The sequence below is a fragment of the Astyanax mexicanus genome, chromosome 1 (genome assembly GCF_023375975.1).
Source record: "Astyanax mexicanus isolate ESR-SI-001 chromosome 1, AstMex3_surface, whole genome shotgun sequence".
NCBI classification, from domain to species: domain Eukaryota; kingdom Metazoa; phylum Chordata; class Actinopteri; order Characiformes; family Acestrorhamphidae; genus Astyanax; species Astyanax mexicanus.
Window position 1 is genome coordinate 120,175,798 of NC_064408.1, and position 23,114 is coordinate 120,198,911.

A 23,114-nucleotide genomic window follows, 5' to 3' on the forward strand; every position below is an offset into this window, starting at 1 on the left:
GATGACTTTAGTATTAATCTACAATGAAGAACATTTAAAATAATGAGAAAAAAAAACACTGAACTCAAGGTGTGTACAACCTACTAATTACTGGTACTAAATTATATAATTAGGGATGGTTTTAATATAAGTCATCTCAGCTGCTGAACCAACACAGTCATACCCCAGCATCAGTACTCTGTATGCAGTGTATGACACCAGCGCTGGTGCACTGTAGTCTCCTGCAGCAGGATGGGGAGAACCATCAGAGCCATCTAGTGGAGCAGCAGAGACACAACACAAACACATACTGTAATAAATAATTCATCCTTTACATTAAATAATTAATTTATTTAAAACAATGCAGCTTTAAAACACAATATTCTTAACTTTTAATTTTTATTTTAGTTCTTCTTTTAGTTTTTTATTTCCTTTTTATTTGTTTTCTTCTGCTTCTTCTTATTATTATTATTATTATTATTATTATTATTATTATATTTTTTATTATTATTTATTATTTATTATAGTTTTGTATTATTGCTTTTAAACTTATTTAGATTTTCTTTTATTATTATTATTATTATTATTATTATTATTATTATTATTATTATTATTATTATTATTCATTTTTTAAACAGTTTTGTATTCTTGCTTTTAAACTTATTTTGATTTTCTTTTATTATTATTACTATTATTTGTATTATTATTGCTTTTATTTTTTTAGTTTATTGATTTATTTGTATTATGTAAAAGTTAGTTTTAGCTAATTTTAACTAATTTTTGTTGTATTAAGCTTATTTTCTTTTCTATTTAAAACAATGCAGCTTTAAAACACAATACTCGCAATACTCTCTAAAAGTTTATATACACTCAGCTCACTGGAGTCACTAAATCAATTTAAACATTTAATATCTAACCACCTTCAGACAGCCTGTACCTGTTTTACTAAATCTTATTTATTCTTAACTTTCATTTTTTATTTTAGGTCTTCTTTTGATTTTTTATTTCCTTTTTATTTGTTTCCTTATTATTATTATTATTATTATTATTATTATTATTATTATTATTATTATTATTATTATTATTATTATTGCTTTTATTTTTTTAGTTAATTTATTTATTTGTATTTTTATTGTATTATGTAAAAGTAAGTTATTTTCTTTTGATCTGAATTTTTTATCAATTAAACCAAGGTTTATTATAATTATTATTAATTATTATTTTTTTATTTTGTTCTAATTCTATTTTTATTTTTTTAATCTATTTTTATACTTTATTTACTGTTATTTTTAAATAATTAAATTTAGTTATTATTTTCTTTGTCATGTCAATCCTTGTTTCTGTAAATGCTCAGCTACATTGTAAATGAGGGTTGCCCTCAATGTAAATCCGAGCCAAAATAAAGGTTGATTGATTGATTGATTGATTGATTGATTGGTATACAGTGGCGTGAAAAAGTATTTGCCCCTATAGATTTCTTTCGTTTTTGCTTTTTTGTCATACTGAAAGAATGGATCACTGTTGCATTTTTAATTGATGCTTTGCATCAAACATCAAGCTTATCAATGGATTTTAAGGCGTTTACAACCTAATCAATAATGATTAATAATCTAATTTATAAACCCTTTATAAACCCTTTATAAGGGTAGTCTTATTTTAAAGTGGTACCAAATATATGAAGGCCGACCTCAAAGTACTATATATATATAATGTACATGTTTACAGTAAAATTAATGAGATAAAATGTAAATTTTAAGGTTAAAAACAGGAGGCTTAATAGTTTCATATCATTTTTAACAATTCCAGTAAAGATCAGACAGAAACTCACCTGTGCTAGCCTTTAGCCTTTTAGCTAAGCTGTGCTGTGAGGTGTGTCTCTCATAGCAGGACAAACAGGTAAATCAGGAAGAGGTGAGACAGGTAGTGATGATGTCATACTTCTGTTTTCTCCTGTAGGCAGCAGATCGTGTGTTCGGATCTCCGGATGGATATGAATTATATAATATCATGACTGCTAACAGAGGAGTGAACAGTGAGTACTGATTAATACGCATGTTATTATTATTATTATTATTACGTAATAGAGGTTTAAATATGCTTAATATATTTGTCTGGTTTATATTCAGTTCATTAGCTTCTTATTTGAATTCTTCATTCCACCTTAAATATTTCAGCCGTAACTGTGGCTTTATGTTTTTTAAGGTGGAACAGAGAGTTCATATTGATACTTTCAGGAAACGCCCAAAAGAAAAACAAACAATGTTTTAAGAGGATAGTTTATCATATAGTCGAGGAACAGAACCAAACATAAAACTTAATCCTAATTTGAAATGTTAAAAATATTGATTGAAAAGACAGAAAAAGATAATATTTTAACATCAGCCACAAAATGTAGAACATTTCTAGCTTGCTTCATGGAATAAAATGACTGAATAAAATCAATAGAACTCAATAATAAGACTAAAACAACTCAACCGATTCCAGTTTTTATATTTATAAAACTCCCTCAGGGCTGGAGAAGGAACAAACACTAGGAGAAAACAAGCCTCACGTGTGCCTTATGCTATCGTATGTGCTATCAAGGCTAAACGAGCTACGGTGGCCTAGTGGTTAGCACGTTTGCCTCCCAGCACTGGGTCTTGGGTTCAAGTCCCTATCTGTGTGGGTTTCCTCCAAGGACACTGGTTTCCTCTCACAGTCCAAAAACATGGAAATCAAGTAAATTGGATATTTTAAATTAAATACACCCTAAAAATGATATAGATCGGCACTCTGCAGTCCTCGCGGTGGAGGTGGTTTCCGGTTAAGGGTATGCTGTACATGATTGGCTGTGAATTCTCACCGGTGTGTGATGAGTGTGTGTGCAATGTAACTGTAAGTGAAAAAGGAAGGTGCAGTATTGCGAACTGGAGTCGATATCAGTATAACTTATAACCTATTTTTGTTTGCTTAAGTTTTTTATACAGTTTTCTCTATGTCGTTTTTTTATTTGCACATTTTTTGTCATGTTTTCTACATTTAGAAACACATAAATTAGGCATTCCAATGACTAATGTAGCAATTTTCAAAGAAATATCAGTCTATTTATGTTACAAAAGTGAGGGGATGGACGTAAGTGCAGAATAATTATATTTATTTAAATTAACAAACTAAAACAAATTAACAAACAAACAAACAAACAAAATAAACCAAAGTTACACTGAATACAAAACTACAAAACACTAAACTTGAAAACAGGAATCTAAGAGACAGCATGAAACAAACCTGAACACAGACAGCAAACAAACTAACAAAAGACTAGACAAAGAAGGCTTGAAACAAAGGGGCTTATATACACAAGGAGGGAACAGGAAACTGGAAACACCTGAGGATCAATCAAGAGGGGGGGGGGTTACAAATAACTAATGAGAGGGTGGGGCTAGGGCGGAGACAGGACCAAAACACAACAATAGCACATGGCTGGGAAACACATGACAGGTAAACAGAGGGGCAGGAGCACAAGAGACCAAATGAGGGAGAAACATGACAGACATGGGCTAAACTGTGACAATTTAATATTGTCTAAGAATTCCCTGTCGATGCTGTCGTCTTGGGATAGCTCCACCCCTTTGACATCAGTGACAATCAAGGCAAGGCAAGGCAAGGCAAGTTTATTTATATAGCACCTTTCATACACAGCGGTCATTCAAAGTGCTTTACAAATTAGAAAATACACAGAGAAGTCATATAAAAATAATAATAAAAAAATAATAATAAAAAAAAACATGTAAAAGAATAACAGTAAAAATGGAAAATAAAAACTAAAATAAGAGTAAAGCATGATTGATTCAAACATGATTAAAACAAAGATAAGTCAAATTAAAAATATGTAAAAGAACAACAAGGAATTTGAAATAAAAATAAAATAAGAATAAAGCATGAATAAAACATACATGATTAAAACAAAGAGAAGTAAAATTAAAAACATGTAAAAGAACAACAAGGAATTGGAAATAAAATTAAAATAAGAATAAAACATAATATAAAAGTGCCGTTACAGAATAAAAGTGGGCGGAGCTGCAGTGTTTTAAGCTGAGCTGAAAGCCTGATCAAACATGTAGGTTTTCAGTCTGGATTTAAACATGTTTAGTGTTGGAGCTCTTCTAATGCTCTCTGTTAACTGGTTCCATTTAAGAGCAGCGTAGTAGCTAAATGCTGCCTCTCCGTGTTTAGTTTTTACTTTAGGCAGCTCTAACTGAGCAGTTCCTGATGATCTGAGAGTTCTGCTCGGCTCATACTGCTGGAGCACATCAGATAAATATGCTGGTCCTGCACCATTAACACATTTATACACCAGTAACAGTACCTTAAAGTCTATTCTGTAACATACTGGTATCCAGTGTAGGTATTTAAGGATGGGGTGGGTGATGTGCTCCCTTCTTTTACTCCTAGTCAAAACTCTGGCTGCTGAATTCTGAATCAGCTGAAGCTGTTTGATGGTCTTTTTTGGGAGTCCAGTTAGGAGTCCATTACAGTAATCAATCCTACTAGAAATAAAGGCGTGGATGAGTTTCTCCAGATCTGCTTTAGACAGAAAATCTCTGATCTTATTGATGTTCTTGAGGTGATAAAATGCTGATTTGGTGACGGCTTTGACGTGACTGTTAAAAGTGAGATCAGAGTCCATTTGTACACCAAGATTACGCACTAGTTCTTTAGATTTCAGACTTTTTGAATCCAGATAGGCAGCTAGTCTGTGCCTCTCATTACTATTCCCAAATAAAATAATCTCTGTTTTATCTTTGTTTAACTGCAGAAAGTTCTGTCAAAACCTTTTTAAATTTCCTTCGGGATCAATAAAGTATCTATCTATCTATCATCTATCTATCTATCTTTTTATTGTTTTATTATTAAGGGATTAAAGGGACTGAAGAACTAATAAAATGAGAACAAATCGACTCAAAAACAGCAAGACATAGGACTCTATAAATGCAATATATTTAATAGTTAAATAGGGCAGTGTGCAATCTGTCCCTATTTTGCACAAAAAATATATATAAATAATTTAAAAATATATAAAATTTCCTACAACCTGGGACTGTGCAATATTTGTTACATTTTAACATCTGAAAAATTTTTATATAAGTCCAATATTTAATTGTTGAATAGGGCAGTGGGTAATCTGTCACTATTTTGCATCTTGTTTGTTTTTGCTAATTCTATCTTTAGATTCTTGGTCATTTATTTTAGTTAAAACATAGTTTTTTTCTAATTGTATTGTTTGTGACACCGGAGAGGATTGTACATTAATTTCGTTATAATTGGTATAATGACAAAAAAAAAGATATTCTATTCTATACTATTCTATTCTAAGATGCTTACTGCTACATGTTCAGCAATTAATAATAATAATTTTACTCAATATTTATAATATTGTTTCCATACTTAGAACTCTTTAGAACTCCCCCTAGAAGAGAATAATAAGAGAAAGAGGTGAAATCTTCCTTTATTAAGAATTGGGACAACCCTTCATGACCCTAATACAGATATAGCTAACTATATCAGTGTAGCGCCATATAAAGTTCAGCAACCTAACTGCTGCTGCTGATTATGGTTTAAGGTGATGCAGCAAATAATCATTACTCTCCATTTCTTAATGACTTTGTGATGGGGAGCTAAAATGAGCTTTTATTAGCTTTTATTTTATTTCAATTTTCTGTTCCACATTAAATGCTGCAGTCTCTGCTGTCTGTTGCACTATTTAAGGTGAAACAGGGAAAGTTAAACTACTGATGATCATAATAATAATAATCATTCACTGGAGACTTAAGCGTAAAAAAGTCCACACTAATCTCTGTTTCTCTTTATCTTTATCTAGCTCCTCCAGACTGCGATGAACATACTGGTACACTCATGCCTTCTGATAACTTTGGCAGGTAGGTGTTTTAATCCACTTTTATTAATGATTAAAGTGAAGCAGTAAAGCAAGGCTGAATGTGATTGAAAGCTTGGTGTGTAGGATGTTTGTCTTTTGATGTGGCTGAAGACAGAAATAGAAATGGGTTTCTCTGGTTTAACCACATTCTTTGAACTGCTGCAGAATTCAGACTGCAGTTCAGTGGTGTGTACGTTCCCGTACTATTGTCTGTTTGGCTCTATTTTAGTGTAGCCCTGCTTTTGCCTGTTTTGATATTTAATATTTGGAAAAATCCAGGGAAAATTCTTTGTAGAGAATTTTCTTATGTCAAGAAAATCCCTCTCTGTAGCTTTAAAGGTCTACGGTAAGAAAATGAACAAAACTAGAATAAAAAAGTGCTATTCTAATAGTACATTTATTTCAGCATGTTACTCCAGTCATACATTTAGCTAGATAGCTAGCTATGCATAGGTTGTGCTATTCATGCACCATGCAGCTTTAGCTTGATTTAGAGCTTGTCAGTGTGTCTTTGCTATCGTAACGACAGGAAAAGTACACCTTGTGCGACTCAAAATGCACGAAAGGCATGTACTAATTCTCTTAATTCATCATGGCTGTGTTTTTTAGGCATAACATTTAAATAAACCAGTCAGCATGTCACTGGCCATTCCTTTTAACAGTCAGGTGAACTCTGGCTTTTGCCGATTGCTATTTTAACAGCGCAGCTATCTGGATGTGTTCAACGCTTCTCAGCAGAGGAAACTTGTGTGAACCTGCCCATTCACACTCGTTCATTCTGTTTATTGTCGATGTAAAAGGAGTTTAAGGGGTGTGGATTTGCCCTCATTTAAGTTTAATGGATTAGGTGGACGGGTTAAGAAAATATTGATATACTGAATACTGCTATATTTAGTTTTTTTGAAGTACTGTACTGATTTTCAATAAGACCATTGAATGGATACACAGTATCCATTTTAAATGAATAGTTTAGACATAAAGATTGGTGTCAGAAGTGGTTCAATTAGTGTAGTGTTTTAAAGCCCGCCCACTAGATGGCAGAACTGTACTCTTTCTTTCATTAGATCCTACTTTACAGATTGCTTAGAAATGTGAACTTTTCCTTATTTCAATTTTATAATAAATAGAGAATAATAACATTGTGCTTTCCTAAAATTGTATTTTCGCACCACTAAATTCGTAAAGATCAAATTTTTACGTATTTAATGTATATGTTTTAATTGATATTCCTGTCACCTAGGAAAACCTAGGAAACATGTGTGTTTGGTTTTGCATAAACCAGATTTTGGAGATTTCAGATTTTATAAGACCCAGCAAATAAAATGTTAAATGTCAATCCATCACTGATTGGTGGAAACTTCACACTAGACCTCAAGCAGTTTGGACTGTGTGTCTCTCCGCTCTTCCTCCAGACTCTGCTCCCTTGATTTACAAATGAAATGTAAAATTTACTGATGATCAGTGATGGTTTGGAGAGTCATCTGCTGGTGTTGATCCACTGTGTTTTATTATCAAGTCTAAAGTCAGTGCAGTTTTGTTTTCCCACAAAATCTTACAGAACTTCATGCTTCCCTCTGCTACTGACAACTTTTATAAAAAGATGCAGATTTCATTTTCCAGCAGGATTTGGCACACTGCCCACACTGCTAAAAGTACCAATTGGTCTTAGTTTTATAATATTCTAATTTTCTAAGACACTGATTTTTGGGTTTTAATTGGCTGTAAGCCATAATCATCTATAATACATCCTTTTGGTCTCATTTAGGCCCTGTCTAACAATGTTCCTGTCTTAAACATCTATGCCCTCTATTGCTAAATATACAGGGGGTGAACAATGAAACTGAATCACCTGGTTTTAGACCACAATAATTTATTGTGGTGACGGACAGTTCTGGTGGGAACAGGAGAGTTGAGGTGCACATTAAATTTTGCCGTGATTTGATCAGCCGTGGTTTTATGTTTTTTTGGATACAATCTGGGTTAGCACCCGAACATCCCTTTCAGACAGCTTCCTCTTACAGCATCCACAGTTAATCCTGTTGGATGTGGTTGCTACTTCTTGGTGGTATGCTGACATTACCCTGGATACCGTGGCTCTTGATGCATCACAAAGGCTTGCTGTCTTGGTCACAGATGCACCAGCAAGACGTGCACCAACAATTTGCCCTCTTTTGAACTCTGGTATGTCACCCATAATGTTGTGAGCATTGCAATATTTAGAGCAGAACTGTGCTCTTACTCTGCTAATTGAACCTTCACACTCTTACTGCTCTTACTGGTGCAATTAATGAAGATTGGACACCAGGCTGCACCAATTTAGCCATGATGAAACCTCCCACACTAAAATGATGACAGGTGTTTCAGTTTCATTGTTCAACCCCTGTATATTATTATTTGTAAGTCCCTTTGGATAAAAGTGTCCACTGAAGTTTTGGAACCTCTATCTTACAGTAACTCTGTGCTCTCATGTTTCGATGCTTTTTGGCAGTGTTACTCCAGACCGCAGACACCCAGAACCCAGCGCCTCTCCAGTTCCAGACGTCTCCAGTTCTGGTGGCTACAGGCAGTAATGCCATCTTTTCTCTGCAGACCATCACCGAGACCTTCTCCGTGGCCTGGATCGCTCCTGGTGGGAGTACCCTGGGTCAGTGGGTGGGAGGCCAGGCTGTGCTTAACTCAGTATCTCAGTACCAGGGCAGAGTGACCATAACTGCCACTCAGCTCACCATCAGCTCCACCCAGCTCAGCGATGCTGGAAACTACACGGCCACGGTGGTACCGATAGCCACCACCGGACTCACCACCAACTCCCTCTCTGTAGCTTTAAAGGTCTACGGTAAGATATGCCCTATATACGCCATTTACTTGTCTAAATATGGAGGACCAAAACTTCCAATATTAAAAATAAACAAATAAATAAATGTAAATATAAATTATAATTATAATTAATATAGAAATTAATACATATCTATAAAAATAAATATCTTAATTTTTTGTTAGTTATGAGTTTCTTTATTAACATCTTTTTTATTTTTTAATAATTGTTTATTTATTTCTGCATTCATTTATTTGCCAATTTATTTATTTCTGTATTTCCTTGTTCTTATATGATAATGAAGGGGCGTGTTTTATAATCATTTTCTATGTTACCAAATTTACCGCCAAAGGGGAAAGATATGTACAATCAATCTAGGTTATCTGACACCGATCAACCAATAGGAATGCTAAGACACTGTGACATCATTGTTGGATGCCCCTTCATTATCATATAAGGAAAAGGAAAAACAGAAATAACTAAATTGGGAAATAAATAAATACAGAAATAAATGAAAATCTGAAAACAAATGAATACAGAAATAAATGAAAATCTGGAAATAAATAAATGCAGAAATAAACAGTTATGTAAATAAATAAATAAACAAACGAATCAAAAGAGAATTTAAACCCATAAATAACAATTTAATATCTTTATTTTTTATGTATATGTATTTATTTTATATTAATTATAATTATTCTTTACTGTTTTAATCACCATATTACTTTTATTGAGTAATTTACTTACGTTTTTATTTATATATTTATTTTTAATTTTGGCAGTTTTGGTCCTCCATAAATACGCCATTGACCCGTCTAAAGTATCAAAAGCATTGAAATAAAAGGACATTTATGGCTCAAATCTACTTTAATTCCAGCAGTGAATGAAATGTATTTCCCTAAATATATTTGTCTTTTGATTTTAAAAGAAATTTAAACATTAATATTACTAAACTACAGTTAATAAAATATTTATTGAACACTTATTCCAGCATATGTACAGTGCTATGAAGAAGTTTGGACACCCCTGATAGTTTTATGATTTTCCTTTATAAATCATTGGTTGTTTGGATCAGTAGTTTCAGTTAAATACTGTATATCATATAGCAGATGAACACAGTGATATTTGAGAGGTGAAATTGCTGAAGTTTATAGGATTTACAGAAAGTGTGCTATTATTATTTAAACTAAAATAGGCAGGTGCTTAATATTGAGCACCCTTGTAATTGTATTAATTTTAATACATTTGGAACAAATTATTGGAACACAAAATTTGTTTGGTAAGCTCATTGACCCTTGACCTACATACACAGCTGAATCCAATCATGACAAAGGGTTAAGGTGCACCACAAACAGAGCCGCTTTAGGTTTGCTAAAGCTAAAGCACATTTGAACAAGCCAGCTTCATTTTGGAATAAGGTTCTGTGGACTGATAAAATTAAAATTAGAAGAGTTATTTGGAGGGTGGTTATTATTATGCATGGCAGAAAAAGAGCACAGCATTCCAAGATAAACACTTTACTGCTCCCCACAGTAAAATTAGTGCCAGTTCCATCATGCTGTGAGGCTGTGTGATCAGTGCAGGTACTGGGAATCTTGTTAAAGTTGAGGGTCACATGGATTCCAGTCAATATCAGCAGATTCTTGAGAACAATGTTGAAGAATCAGTGAGAAAGTTAAAGCTGTGCCGGGGCTGGATACTTCAACAAGACAACGACCCTAAACTCTAAACACTAAACACTAAAAACACTGCTCTAAATCTACTAAAGCATTAAAGCAGAATGCAGAAATATTACTGAAATATAATCTGTGGTGTGATTTAAAGCATCCATGCTGTTCATGATCAGAAACCTGAATCAAACCTGACTGAACTGGAGATGATTAGTAAAGAAGAATGATCCAAAATACCTTCAACCAGAAACTTCAACCAGACTCTCATTGGAAGCTATAGGAAGGTTTTAGAGGCTGTTATTTTTTCTGCAAAAGGAGGATCTACTGAATATTGATGTAATTTTTCTGTTGGGGCCTAAATTTATACACCTGCCTAATTTAGTATAAAGAATTATTGCAGACTTTCTGTAAATCCTATCAATTTAATTTCACTTCTCTAATATCACTGTATTCTTCTGCTATATTATATACTGTATTTACCTGAAATTGCTGATCTGAACAACCAATGATTTATAAAGAAAATCTTAAAAAAGACACACTTTTTTCATAACACTGTAGCTGTAAATGTGAAGATCTTCATGTAGGTTTTAAGGTTGTAAGAAGCCGCACGCCCGTCATAAACGCTTAGCATTAAGAAATATGAATTGTAAGGCAGGGCACTAATGTGCTCTGAGTCTCTGAACCCAATCAGAGAGCTGAGTAAATAAGGCAGGATCTGTGACGGGTGTGTGGAACAGTGGGCGGACTGATTCAATATTTACACTGGAATTTCACACAAACGACACGACTAATCACACAGTTACTGTTATTTACACACCTTCTCTGAAACTGCACTTTTAGGATTAAATATTATATATAGATAAAGAGCGTATTAAGATATCGAACTCCTGCTGCATGAACACCTAAATCTCTTATATTAACTACTATACCAGTAATTACTTAGTATATACTACTGAACTAATGATTATAGTAGTTTTAGTTTAACTCCACATTAATTACTGATTAAGTCATTAACTTGTACATTTTCCTTTTCTCTTTTCTTTTCCTTTTTCTCTTTTTTTTTCTTTTTGTTTTTCATTTCCTTCATTTTTTTCTCTTTTTGTCTTTGCTTTTTCTTTTCCCTTTTACTTTTCTTTTCCCATTTTTCCTTTTATCTATTCTTTTCTTTCCTATTTCCTTTTGTTTTTTCATTTTCTTTTCTTCTTCTTCTTTTATTTTTCCTTTTTTCTTATCTTTTCTATTCTTATCTTTCCTATTTTTGTTTTATTTTCTTTGTTTTCCATTTTCGTTTTTCTTTTGTATTCTTTTCTTGCCTTTTCTTTTCCATTACATTTGTCCTTTTTTCTCTTTCTTTCTCTTTTATTTCCTTTTGTTCTTTTTTCTATTAATTTATTTCCTTTCCTTTTCTTTTTTCTTACTTTCCTTTTTTGTTCTTTTTTTCTCTTTTATTTTCTTTCTTTTCTCTCCTTTTCCTTTTTTTCTTTTATTTTCTTTGCTATTTTTTCTTCTTTTCTTTTTTATCTTTTCTTTTCCATTCTTTCATTTTTCTTTTTTTCTTTTTATTTGCTTTTTTTTACCTTTTTCTTTTTACATTTCTTTTATTTGCTTTTTTCTTTCCTTTTTATTTTTTCTCATTTTCATCTCATCTTTTTCAGTTTTTCTTTTCTTTTTATCTCCTTTTCTTCTATTTTCTCTTTCCTTTTTCTTCTCTTTTTCCTGTTTCCATTCCTTCAGATTTCTTATGTTTTAAATAATTTTCTGTGTATGTGTGTGTGTGTGTGTGTGTGTGTGTGTGTGTATGATGTGTGTAGATGCGGTGAGTCAGGTGAGTGTGGTGGCTCCGTCTCTGGTTATAGAAGGTGGGAACGTGTCTGTGAGGTGTAGTTGGGGTAAAGGTTCTGGGGTCAGTGTGGTGTGGGCTCTCGGCAGCACCGGCCTCGTCTCCAACTCTCACGTCACCGTCAGCGCCGGATCTGTGATCATCAGTCCGGTGAGCAGGAGCGACGCTGGAGTCTACAGCTGCACCGTCAGCAACCCCATCAGCGCCCAGACTGCCTCCGCCACCCTCACCGTCTACTGTGAGTTTATATACCCCCTTACATACGCTTACATATGCTTTTATACACTTACACATACTTATATACCTCATATACCCTTATATACCTTACATACCCTTATATACCTAATATACCTTATGTACCTCAGATACCTAATATACCCTATATAACTTATATACCTCATATACCTTATATACCTCATATACCCTATATAACTTATATACCTCATATACCCTTATATACCTCATATACCCTATATAACTTATATACCTCATATACCCTTATATACCTTATATACCCTATATAACTTATATACCTCATATACCCTATATAACTTATATACCTCATATACCCTATATAACTTATATACCCTTATATACCTAATATACCTTATGTACCTCATATACCTAATATACCCTATATAACTTATACACCTCATATACCTTATATACCTCATATACCCTATATAACTTATATAACTCATATACCCTATATACCTAATATACCTTATGTACCTCATATACCTAATATACCCTATATAACGTATATACCTCATATACCATTATATACCTTTTATACCCTTATATACCTAATATACCTTATGTACCTCATATACCTAATATACCCTATATAACTTATATACCTCATATACCTTATATACCTCATATCCCCTATATAACTTAAATACCTCATATACTCTTCTTTTCTGATAAACTCTTCCTTAGTTTTACTCTTTTCTTGGGTTTTCTTTTATTTTCTGCCTCTTTATTTTTTTTCCTTTTCTTTTCTCTCTGTTTGTTTCTTTTTTTTCACTTTCTTTTTTTTCTTCTTTTTCTTTTTTTCGTATCTTTTTTCTTCTGCTCTACAAAGGTGCGACAGAGAAGTGTGGTTTGACTGTGGTGCAGCTGGGGATTCTGGGAGTTGGAGTTTTGAGATCCAACTCTACCATTTATATGTCTACCAGCTCCCTGCTGGCAGTCCTTGGTGCAGCACTGTCCATGAGAAAAAAAAAAAAAAACTTTCCAGCTTAATCACTTTTTATTTTACTTTTTTATTCATTTTTCTGTTCATGGTGAATATTCTTTTATGTTTCAAAGAAAAATGTACGTGTCATCAGTTGCTTAAAAATACAGTATGCAATGAATTAAATGTTAAGAAACTGGAATTATCTTATCTTAATTGCAGTAGGTGTGTGTGGAATATACAGTACCACTGTCGCTAGCTCATTCACAGTGTTATTTTGCATAATCTAAAAATGTTTTCTGTTTTTGGGCAATATGTAATTGAAATTTCACACACACATAAATATGCTGATCTCTTGACATTTAAAAAAATAAAGATTTTAATCAGCCTGTCCTTTTGGCAGCGATTTGATGAAATGCCCAGTGTGGTGCATATTCTCTGATTGTTCAGGCCAATCAGGGTTAATTAGCTCGGTAATGTTGCAGAATCTGCTGCCCTGCTATTGGCTAACACTACTCAACGAGGCTGAGATAATGTAATGTGCATTTATTCAAAGTAATGAATGCTGGTTCTTTTAAACATCTGAATAATCTTGCTTTCTGCAATGTAGATTTGGTTTTAAATCCTTTAGACAGCTCTGAAAATTGCGGCAGTGGTTTATAAGGTCTTCTCTGAATAGCTTTCAATGGAAATGACATTCTCCATGTTGAGCTATTAAAGAATAGAGTTACAGACAAGCAACAACACCTAACGACACTAAAGCGCCTAAGTAGCTAATGTTTAACGACACCATAACAACCACTTAGTAGATACCATAGCAACCACTTAACACCCTTGAAATTTCTAAGAAATACTGTACCAATCTCCTAATAACACTATGCCCAAATTTAGATACTTTATACCATCACTATCACAACCACCTAGTACACCATAGCAACCACCTAGCGACACCTTAGCAATCACTAGGAAATGCTGTAGCAACCACCTAATAACACTACACCACCCATTTAGCTTTTATTTACCGTCACTAACACAACCACTTAGCACAACATAGCAACCACCTAGCAACACCCTAGCAATAACTAAGAAATGCTGTAGCAACTACCTAATAACACTACACCACCCATTTAGGTATAATTTACTAACAATATCACAACCACCTAGCACACCATAGCAACCACCTAGCAACTCCCTAGCAATCACTAAGAAATGCTGTAGCAACTACCTAATAACACTACAACAGCCATTTACTTACTATTTACCATCACTATCACAACCACCTATCACACCCTAGCAACCACCTAGCAACACCTTAGCAATCACTAATAAATGCTGTAGCAACTACTTCATAACACTACACCACCCATTTACTTACTATTTACCATCACTATCACAACCACTTAGCACACCCTAGCAACCACCTAGCAACACCTTAGCAATCACTAAGAAATGCTGTAGCAACTACCTAATACACGACACCACCCATTTAGCTATTATTTACCAACACTATCACAACCACTTAGCACACCATAGCAACCACCTAGCAACACCCTAGCAACCACCTAGCAACACCTTAGCAATCACTATGAAATGCTGTAGCAACTACCGAATAACACTACACCATCCATTTACTTACTATTTACCATCACTATCACAACCACCTATCACACCCTAGCAACCACCTAGCAACACCTTAGCAATCACTAATAAATGCTGTAGCAACTACTTCATAACACTACACCACCCATTTACTTACTATTTAGCATCACTATCACAACCACTTAGCACACCCTAGCAACCACCTAGCAACACCTTAGCAATCACTAAGAAATGCTGTAGCAACTACCTAATACACCACACCACCCATTTACTTACTATTTACCATCACTATCCCAACCACCTAGCACACCCTAGCAACCACCTAGCAACACCCTAGCAATCACTAAGAAATGCTGTAGCAACTACCTAATAACATTACACCACCCATTTACTTACTATTTACCATCACTATCACAACCACCTATCACACCCTAGCAACCACCTAGCAACACCTTAGCAATCACTAATAAATGCTGTAGCAACTACTTCATAACACTACACCACCCATTTACTTACTATTTAGCATCACTATCACAACCACTTAGCACACCCTAGCAACCACCTAGCAACACCTTAGCAATCACTAAGAAATGCTGTAGCAACTACCTAATACACCACACCACCCATTTACTTACTATTTACCATCACTATCCCAACCACGTAGCACACCCTAGCAACCACCTAGCACACCCTAGCAACCACCTAGCAACACCCTAGCAATCACTAAGAAATGCTGTAGCAACTACCTAATAACATTACACCACCCATTTACTTACTATTTACCAACACTCTCACAACCACCTATCACACCATAGCAACCACCTAGCAACACCTTAGCAATCACTATGAAATGCTGTAGCAACTACCGAATAACACTACACCACCCATTTACTTACTATTTACCATCACTATCACAACCACCTTTCACACCCTAGCAACCACCTAGCAACACCTTAGCAATCACTAATAAATGCTGTAGCAACTCCCTAATAACATTACACCACCCATTTACTTACTATTTACCAACACTCTCACAACCACCTATCACACCATAGCAACCACCTAGCAACACCTTAGCAATCACTATGAAATGCTGTAGCAACTACCGAATAACACTACACCACCCATTTACTTACTATTTACCATCACTATCACAACCACCTTTCACACCCTAGCAACCACCTAGCACACCCTAGCAACCACCTAGCAACACCCTAGCAATCACTAAGAAATGCTGTAGCAACTACCTATTAACATTACACCACCCATTTACTTACTATTTACCAACACTCTCACAACCACCTATCACACCATAGCAACCACCTAGCAACACCTTAGCAATCACTATGAAATGCTGTAGCAACTACCGAATAACACTACACCACCCATTTACTTACTATTTACCATCACTATCACAACCACCTTTCACACCCTAGCAACCACCTAGCAACACCTTAGCAATCACTAATAAATGCTATAGCAACTACTTAATAACACTACACCACTCATTTACTTACTATTTACCAACACACCATAGCAACCACCTAGCAACACCTTAGCAATCACTTAGAAATGCTGTAGCAACTCCCTAATAACACTACAGCACCCATTTAGGTATAATTTACTAACAATATCACAACCACCTAGCACACCATAGCAACCACCTAGCAACTCCCTAGCAATCACTAAAAAATGCTGTAGCAACTGCCTAATAACACCACAACAGCCATTTACTTACTATTTACCATCACTATCACAACCACCTAGCACACCATAGCAACCACCTAGCAACACCCTAGCAATCACTAAGAAATACTGTAGCAACTACCTAATAACACTACACCACCCATTTAGCTATTATTTACCAACACTATCACAACCACTTACCACACCATAGCAACCACCTAGCACACCCTAGCAACCACCTAGCAACACCTTAGCAATCACTATGAAATGCTGTAGCAACTACCGAGTAACACTACACCACCCATTTACTTACTATTTACCATCACTATCACAACCACCTAGCATACCCTAGCAACCACCTAGCACACCCTAGCAACCACCTAGCAACACCTTAGCAATCACTTAGAAATGCTGTAGCAACTACCTAATACACCACACCACCCAATTACTTACTATTTACCATCACTATCACAACCACCTAGCACACCCTAGCAACCACCTAGCAACACCCTAGCAATCACTAAGAAATGCTGTAGCAACTACCTAATAACATTACACCACCCATTTACTTACTATTTACCAACACTCTCACAACCACCTAGCACACCAAAGCAACCACCTAGCAACTCCCTAGCAATCACTAAGAAATGCTGTAGCAACTGCCTAATAACACCACAACAGCCATTTACTTACTATTTACCATCACTATCACAACCACCTAGCACACCATAGCAACCACCTAGCAACACCCTAGCAATCACTAAGAAATACTGTAGCAACTACCTAATAACACTACACCACCCATTTAGCTATTATTTACCAACACTATCACAACCACTTACCACACCATAGCAACCACCTAGCACACCCTAGCAACCACCTAGCGACACCTTAGCAATCACTATGAAATGCTGTAGCAACTACCGAGTAACACTACACCACCCATTTACTTACTATTTACCATCACTATCCCAACCACGTAGCACACCCTAGCAACCACCTAGCACACCCTAGCAACCACCTAGCAACACCTTAGCAATCACTAAGAAATGCTGTAGCAACTACCTAATACACCACACCGCCCATTTACTTACTATTTACCATCACTATCCCAACCACCTAGCACACCCTAGCAACCACCTAGCAACACCCTAGCAATCACTAAGAAATGCTGTAGCAACTACCTAATAACATTACACCACCCATTTACTTACTATTTACCAACACTCTCACAACCACCTATCACACCATAGCAACCACCTAGCAACACCTTAGCAATCACTATGAAATGCTGTAGCAACTACCGAATAACACCACAACAGCCATTTACTTACTATTTACCATCACTATCACAACCACCTAGCACACCATAGCAACCACCTAGCAACTCCCTAGCAATCACTAATAAATGCTGTAGCAACTACCTAATAACACTACAACAGCCATTTACTTACTATTTACCATCACTATCACAACCACCTAGCACACCCTAGCAACCACCTAGCAACACCTTAGCAATCACTAAGAAATACTGTAGCAACTACCTAATAACACTACACCACCCATTTAGCTATTATTTACCAACACTATCACAACCACTTAGCACACCATAGCAACCACCTAGCAACACCCTAGCAACCACCTAGCAACACCTTAGCAATCACTATGAAATGCTGTAGCAACTACCGAATAACACTACACCACCCATTTACTTACTATTTACCATCACTATCACAACCACCTATCACACCCTAGCAACCACCTAGCAACACCTTAGCAATCACTAATAAATGCTGTAGCAACTACTTCATAACACTACACCACCCATTTACTTACTATTTAGCATCACTATCACAACCACTTAGCACACCCTAGCAACCACCTAGCAACACCTTAGCAATCACTAAGAAATGCTGTAGCAACTACCTAATACACCACACCACCCATTTACTTACTATTTACCATCACTATCCCAACCACGTAGCACACCCTAGCAACCACCTAGCACACCCTAGCAACCACCTAGCAACACCCTAGCAATCACTAAGAAATGCTGTAGCAACTACCTAATAACATTACACCACCCATTTACTTACTATTTACCAACACTCTCACAACCACCTATCACACCATAGCAACCACCTAGCAACACCTTAGCAATCACTATGAAATGCTGTAGCAACTACCGAATAACACTACACCACCCATTTACTTACTATTTACCATCACTATCACAACCACATTTCACACCCTAGCAACCACCTAGCAACACCTTAGCAATCACTAATAAATGCTATAGCAACTACATAATAACACTACACCACTCATTTACTTACTATTTACCAACACACCATAGCAACCACCTAGCAACACCTTAGCAATCACTTAGAAATGCTGTAGCAACTCCCTAATAACACTACAGCACCCATTTAGGTATAATTTACTAACAATATCACAACCACCTAGCACACCATAGCAACCACCTAGCAACTCCCTAGCAATCACTAAGAAATGCTGTAGCAACTGCCTAATAACACCACAACAGCCATTTACTTACTATTTACCATCACTATCACAACCACCTAGCACACCATAGCAACCACCTAGCAACACCCTAGCAATCACTAAGAAATACTGTAGCAACTACCTAATAACACTACACCACCCATTTAGCTATTATTTACCAACACTATCACAACCACTTACCACACCATAGCAACCAACTAGCACACCCTAGCAACCACCTAGCAACACCTTAGCAATCACTATGAAATGCTGTAGCAACTACCGAGTAATACTACACCACCCATTTACTTACTATTTACCATCACTATCACAACCACCTAGCATACCCTAGCAACCACCTAGCACACCCTAGCAACCACCTAGCAACACCTTAGCAATCACTTAGAAATGCTGTAGCAACTACCTAATACACCACACCACCCAATTACTTACTATTTACCATCACTATCACAACCACCTAGCACACCCTAGCAACCACCTAGCAACACCCTAGCAATCACTAAGAAATGCTGTAGCAACTACCTAATAACATTACACCACCCATTTACTTACTATTTACCAACACTATCCCAACCACGTAGCACACCCTAGCAACCACCTAGCACACCCTAGCAACCACCTAGCAACACCTTAGCAATCACTATGAAATGCTGTAGCAACTACCTAATACACCACACCACCCATTTACTTACTATTTACCATCACTATCCCAACCACCTAGCACACCCTAGCAACCACCTAGCAACACCCTAGCAATCACTAAGAAATGCTGTAGCAACTACCTAATAACATTACACCACCCATTTACTTACTATTTACCATCACTATCACAACCACCTATCACACCCTAGCAACCACCTAGCAACACCTTAGCAATCACTAATAAATGCTGTAGCAACTCCCTAATAACATTACACCACCCATTTACTTACTATTTACCAACACTCTCACAACCACCTATCACACCATAGCAACCACCTAGCAACACCTTAGCAATCACTATGAAATGCTGTAGCAACTACCGAATAACACTACACCACCCATTTACTTACTATTTACCATCACTATCACAACCACCTTTCACACCCTAGCAACCACCTAGCACACCCTAGCAACCACCTAGCAACACCCTAGCAATCACTAAGAAATGCTGTAGCAACTACCTAATAACATTACACCACCCATTTACTTACTATTTACCAACACTCTCACAACCACCTATCACACCATAGCAACCACCTAGCAACACCTTAGCAATCACTATGAAATGCTGTAGCAACTACCGAATAACACTACACCACCCATTTACTTACTATTTACCATCACTATCACAACCACCTTTCACACCCTAGCAACCACCTAGCAACACCTTAGCAATCACTAATAAATGCTATAGCAACTACTTAATAACACTACACCACTCATTTACTTACTATTTACCAACACACCATAGCAACCACCTAGCAACACCTTAGCAATCACTTAGAAATGCTGTAGCAACTCCCTAATAACACTACAGCACCCATTTAGGTATAATTTACTAACAATATCACAACCACCTAGCACACCATAGCAACCACCTAGCAACTCCCTAGCAATCACTAAGAAATGCTGTAGCAACTGCCTAATAACACCACAACAGCCATTTACTTACTATTTACCATCACTATCACAACCACCTAGCACACCATAGCAACCACCTAGCAACACCCTAGCAATCACTAAGAAATGCTGTAGCAACTACCTAATACACCACACCACCCAATTACTTACTATTTACCATCACTATCACAACCACCTAGCACACCCTAGCAACCACCTAGCAACACCCTAGCAATCACTAAGAAATGCTGTAGCAACTGCCTAATAACACCACAACAGCCATTTACTTACTATTTACCATCACTATCACAACCACCTAGCACACCATAGCAACCACCTAGCAACACCCTAGCAATCACTAAGAAATACTGTAGCAACTACCTAATAACACTACACCACCCATTTAGCTATTATTTACCAACACTATCACAACCACTTACCACACCATAGCAACCACCTAGCACACCCTAGCAACCACCTAGCAACACCTTAGCAATCACTATGAAATGCTGTAGCAACTACCGAGTAACACTACACCACCCATTTACTTACTATTTACCATCACTATCCCAACCACGTAGCACACCCTAGCAACCACCTAGCACACCCTAGCAACCACCTAGCAACACCTTAGCAATCACTAAGAAATGCTGTAGCAACTACCTAATACACCACACCGCCCATTTACTTACTATTTACCATCACTATCCCAACCACCTAGCACACCCTAGCAACCACCTAGCAACACCCTAGCAATCACTAAGAAATGCTGTAGCAACTACCTAATAACATTACACCACCCATTTACTTACTATTTACCAACACTCTCACAACCACCTATCACACCATAGCAACCACCTAGCAACACCTTAGCAATCACTATGAAATGCTGTAGCAACTACCGAATAACACCACAACAGCCATTTACTTACTATTTACCATCACTATCACAACCACCTAGCACACCATAGCAACCACCTAGCAACTCCCTAGCAATCACTAATAAATGCTGTAGCAACTACCTAATAACACTACAACAGCCATTTACTTACTATTTACCATCACTATCACAACCACCTAGCACACCCTAGCAACCACCTAGCAACACCTTAGCAATCACTAAGAAATACTGTAGCAACTACCTAATAACACTACACCACCCATTTAGCTATTATTTACCAACACTATCACAACCACTTAGCACACCATAGCAACCACCTAGCAACACCCTAGCAACCACCTAGCAACACCTTAGCAATCACTATGAAATGCTGTAGCAACTACCGAATAACACTACACCACCCATTTACTTACTATTTACCATCACTATCACAACCACCTATCACACCCTAGCAACCACCTAGCAACACCTTAGCAATCACTAATAAATGCTGTAGCAACTACTTCATAACACTACACCACCCATTTACTTACTATTTAGCATCACTATCACAACCACTTAGCACACCCTAGCAACCACCTAGCAACACCTTAGCAATCACTAAGAAATGCTGTAGCAACTACCTAATACACCACACCACCCATTTACTTACTATTTACCATCACTATCCCAACCACGTAGCACACCCTAGCAACCACCTAGCACACCCTAGCAACCACCTAGCAACACCCTAGCAATCACTAAGAAATGCTGTAGCAACTACCTAATAACATTACACCACCCATTTACTTACTATTTACCAACACTCTCACAACCACCTATCACACCATAGCAACCACCTAGCAACACCTTAGCAATCACTATGAAATGCTATATCAACTACCGAATAACACTACACCACCCATTTACTTACTATTTACCATCACTATCACAACCACATTTCACACCCTAGCAACCACCTAGCAACACCTTAGCAATCACTAATAAATGCTATAGCAACTACATAATAACACTACACCACTCATTTACTTACTATTTACCAACACACCATAGCAACCACCTAGCAACACCTTAGCAATCACTTAGAAATGCTGTAGCAACTCCCTAATAACACTACAGCACCCATTTAGGTATAATTTACTAACAATATCACAACCACCTAGCACACCATAGCAACCACCTAGCAACTCCCTAGCAATCACTAAGAAATGCTGTAGCAACTGCCTAATAACACCACAACAGCCATTTACTTACTATTTACCATCACTATCACAACCACCTAGCACACCATAGCAACCACCTAGCAACACCCTAGCAATCACTAAGAAATACTGTAGCAACTACCTAATAACACTACACCACCCATTTAGCTATTATTTACCAACACTATCACAACCACTTA

General features: G+C 36.4%; 1 protein-coding gene across 1 annotated transcript in view; it reads left to right on the forward strand.

Annotated features, from left to right (window-relative positions):
* The first annotated feature begins 1,913 nt into the window (after positions 1 to 1,913).
* si:dkeyp-97a10.3 (uncharacterized) overlaps positions 1,914 to 23,114 on the forward strand; it is a 32,801-nt gene continuing 11,600 nt past the window's right edge. The window contains exons 1-4 of the mRNA XM_022686856.2: positions 1,914 to 2,011; positions 5,837 to 5,894; positions 8,382 to 8,729; positions 12,190 to 12,456. Coding sequence (XP_022542577.2) covers positions 5,852 to 5,894; positions 8,382 to 8,729; positions 12,190 to 12,456 — 658 coding nt within the window. The 5' untranslated portion in view covers positions 1,914 to 2,011; positions 5,837 to 5,851. The remainder of the gene's footprint in view (positions 2,012 to 5,836; positions 5,895 to 8,381; positions 8,730 to 12,189; positions 12,457 to 23,114) is intronic.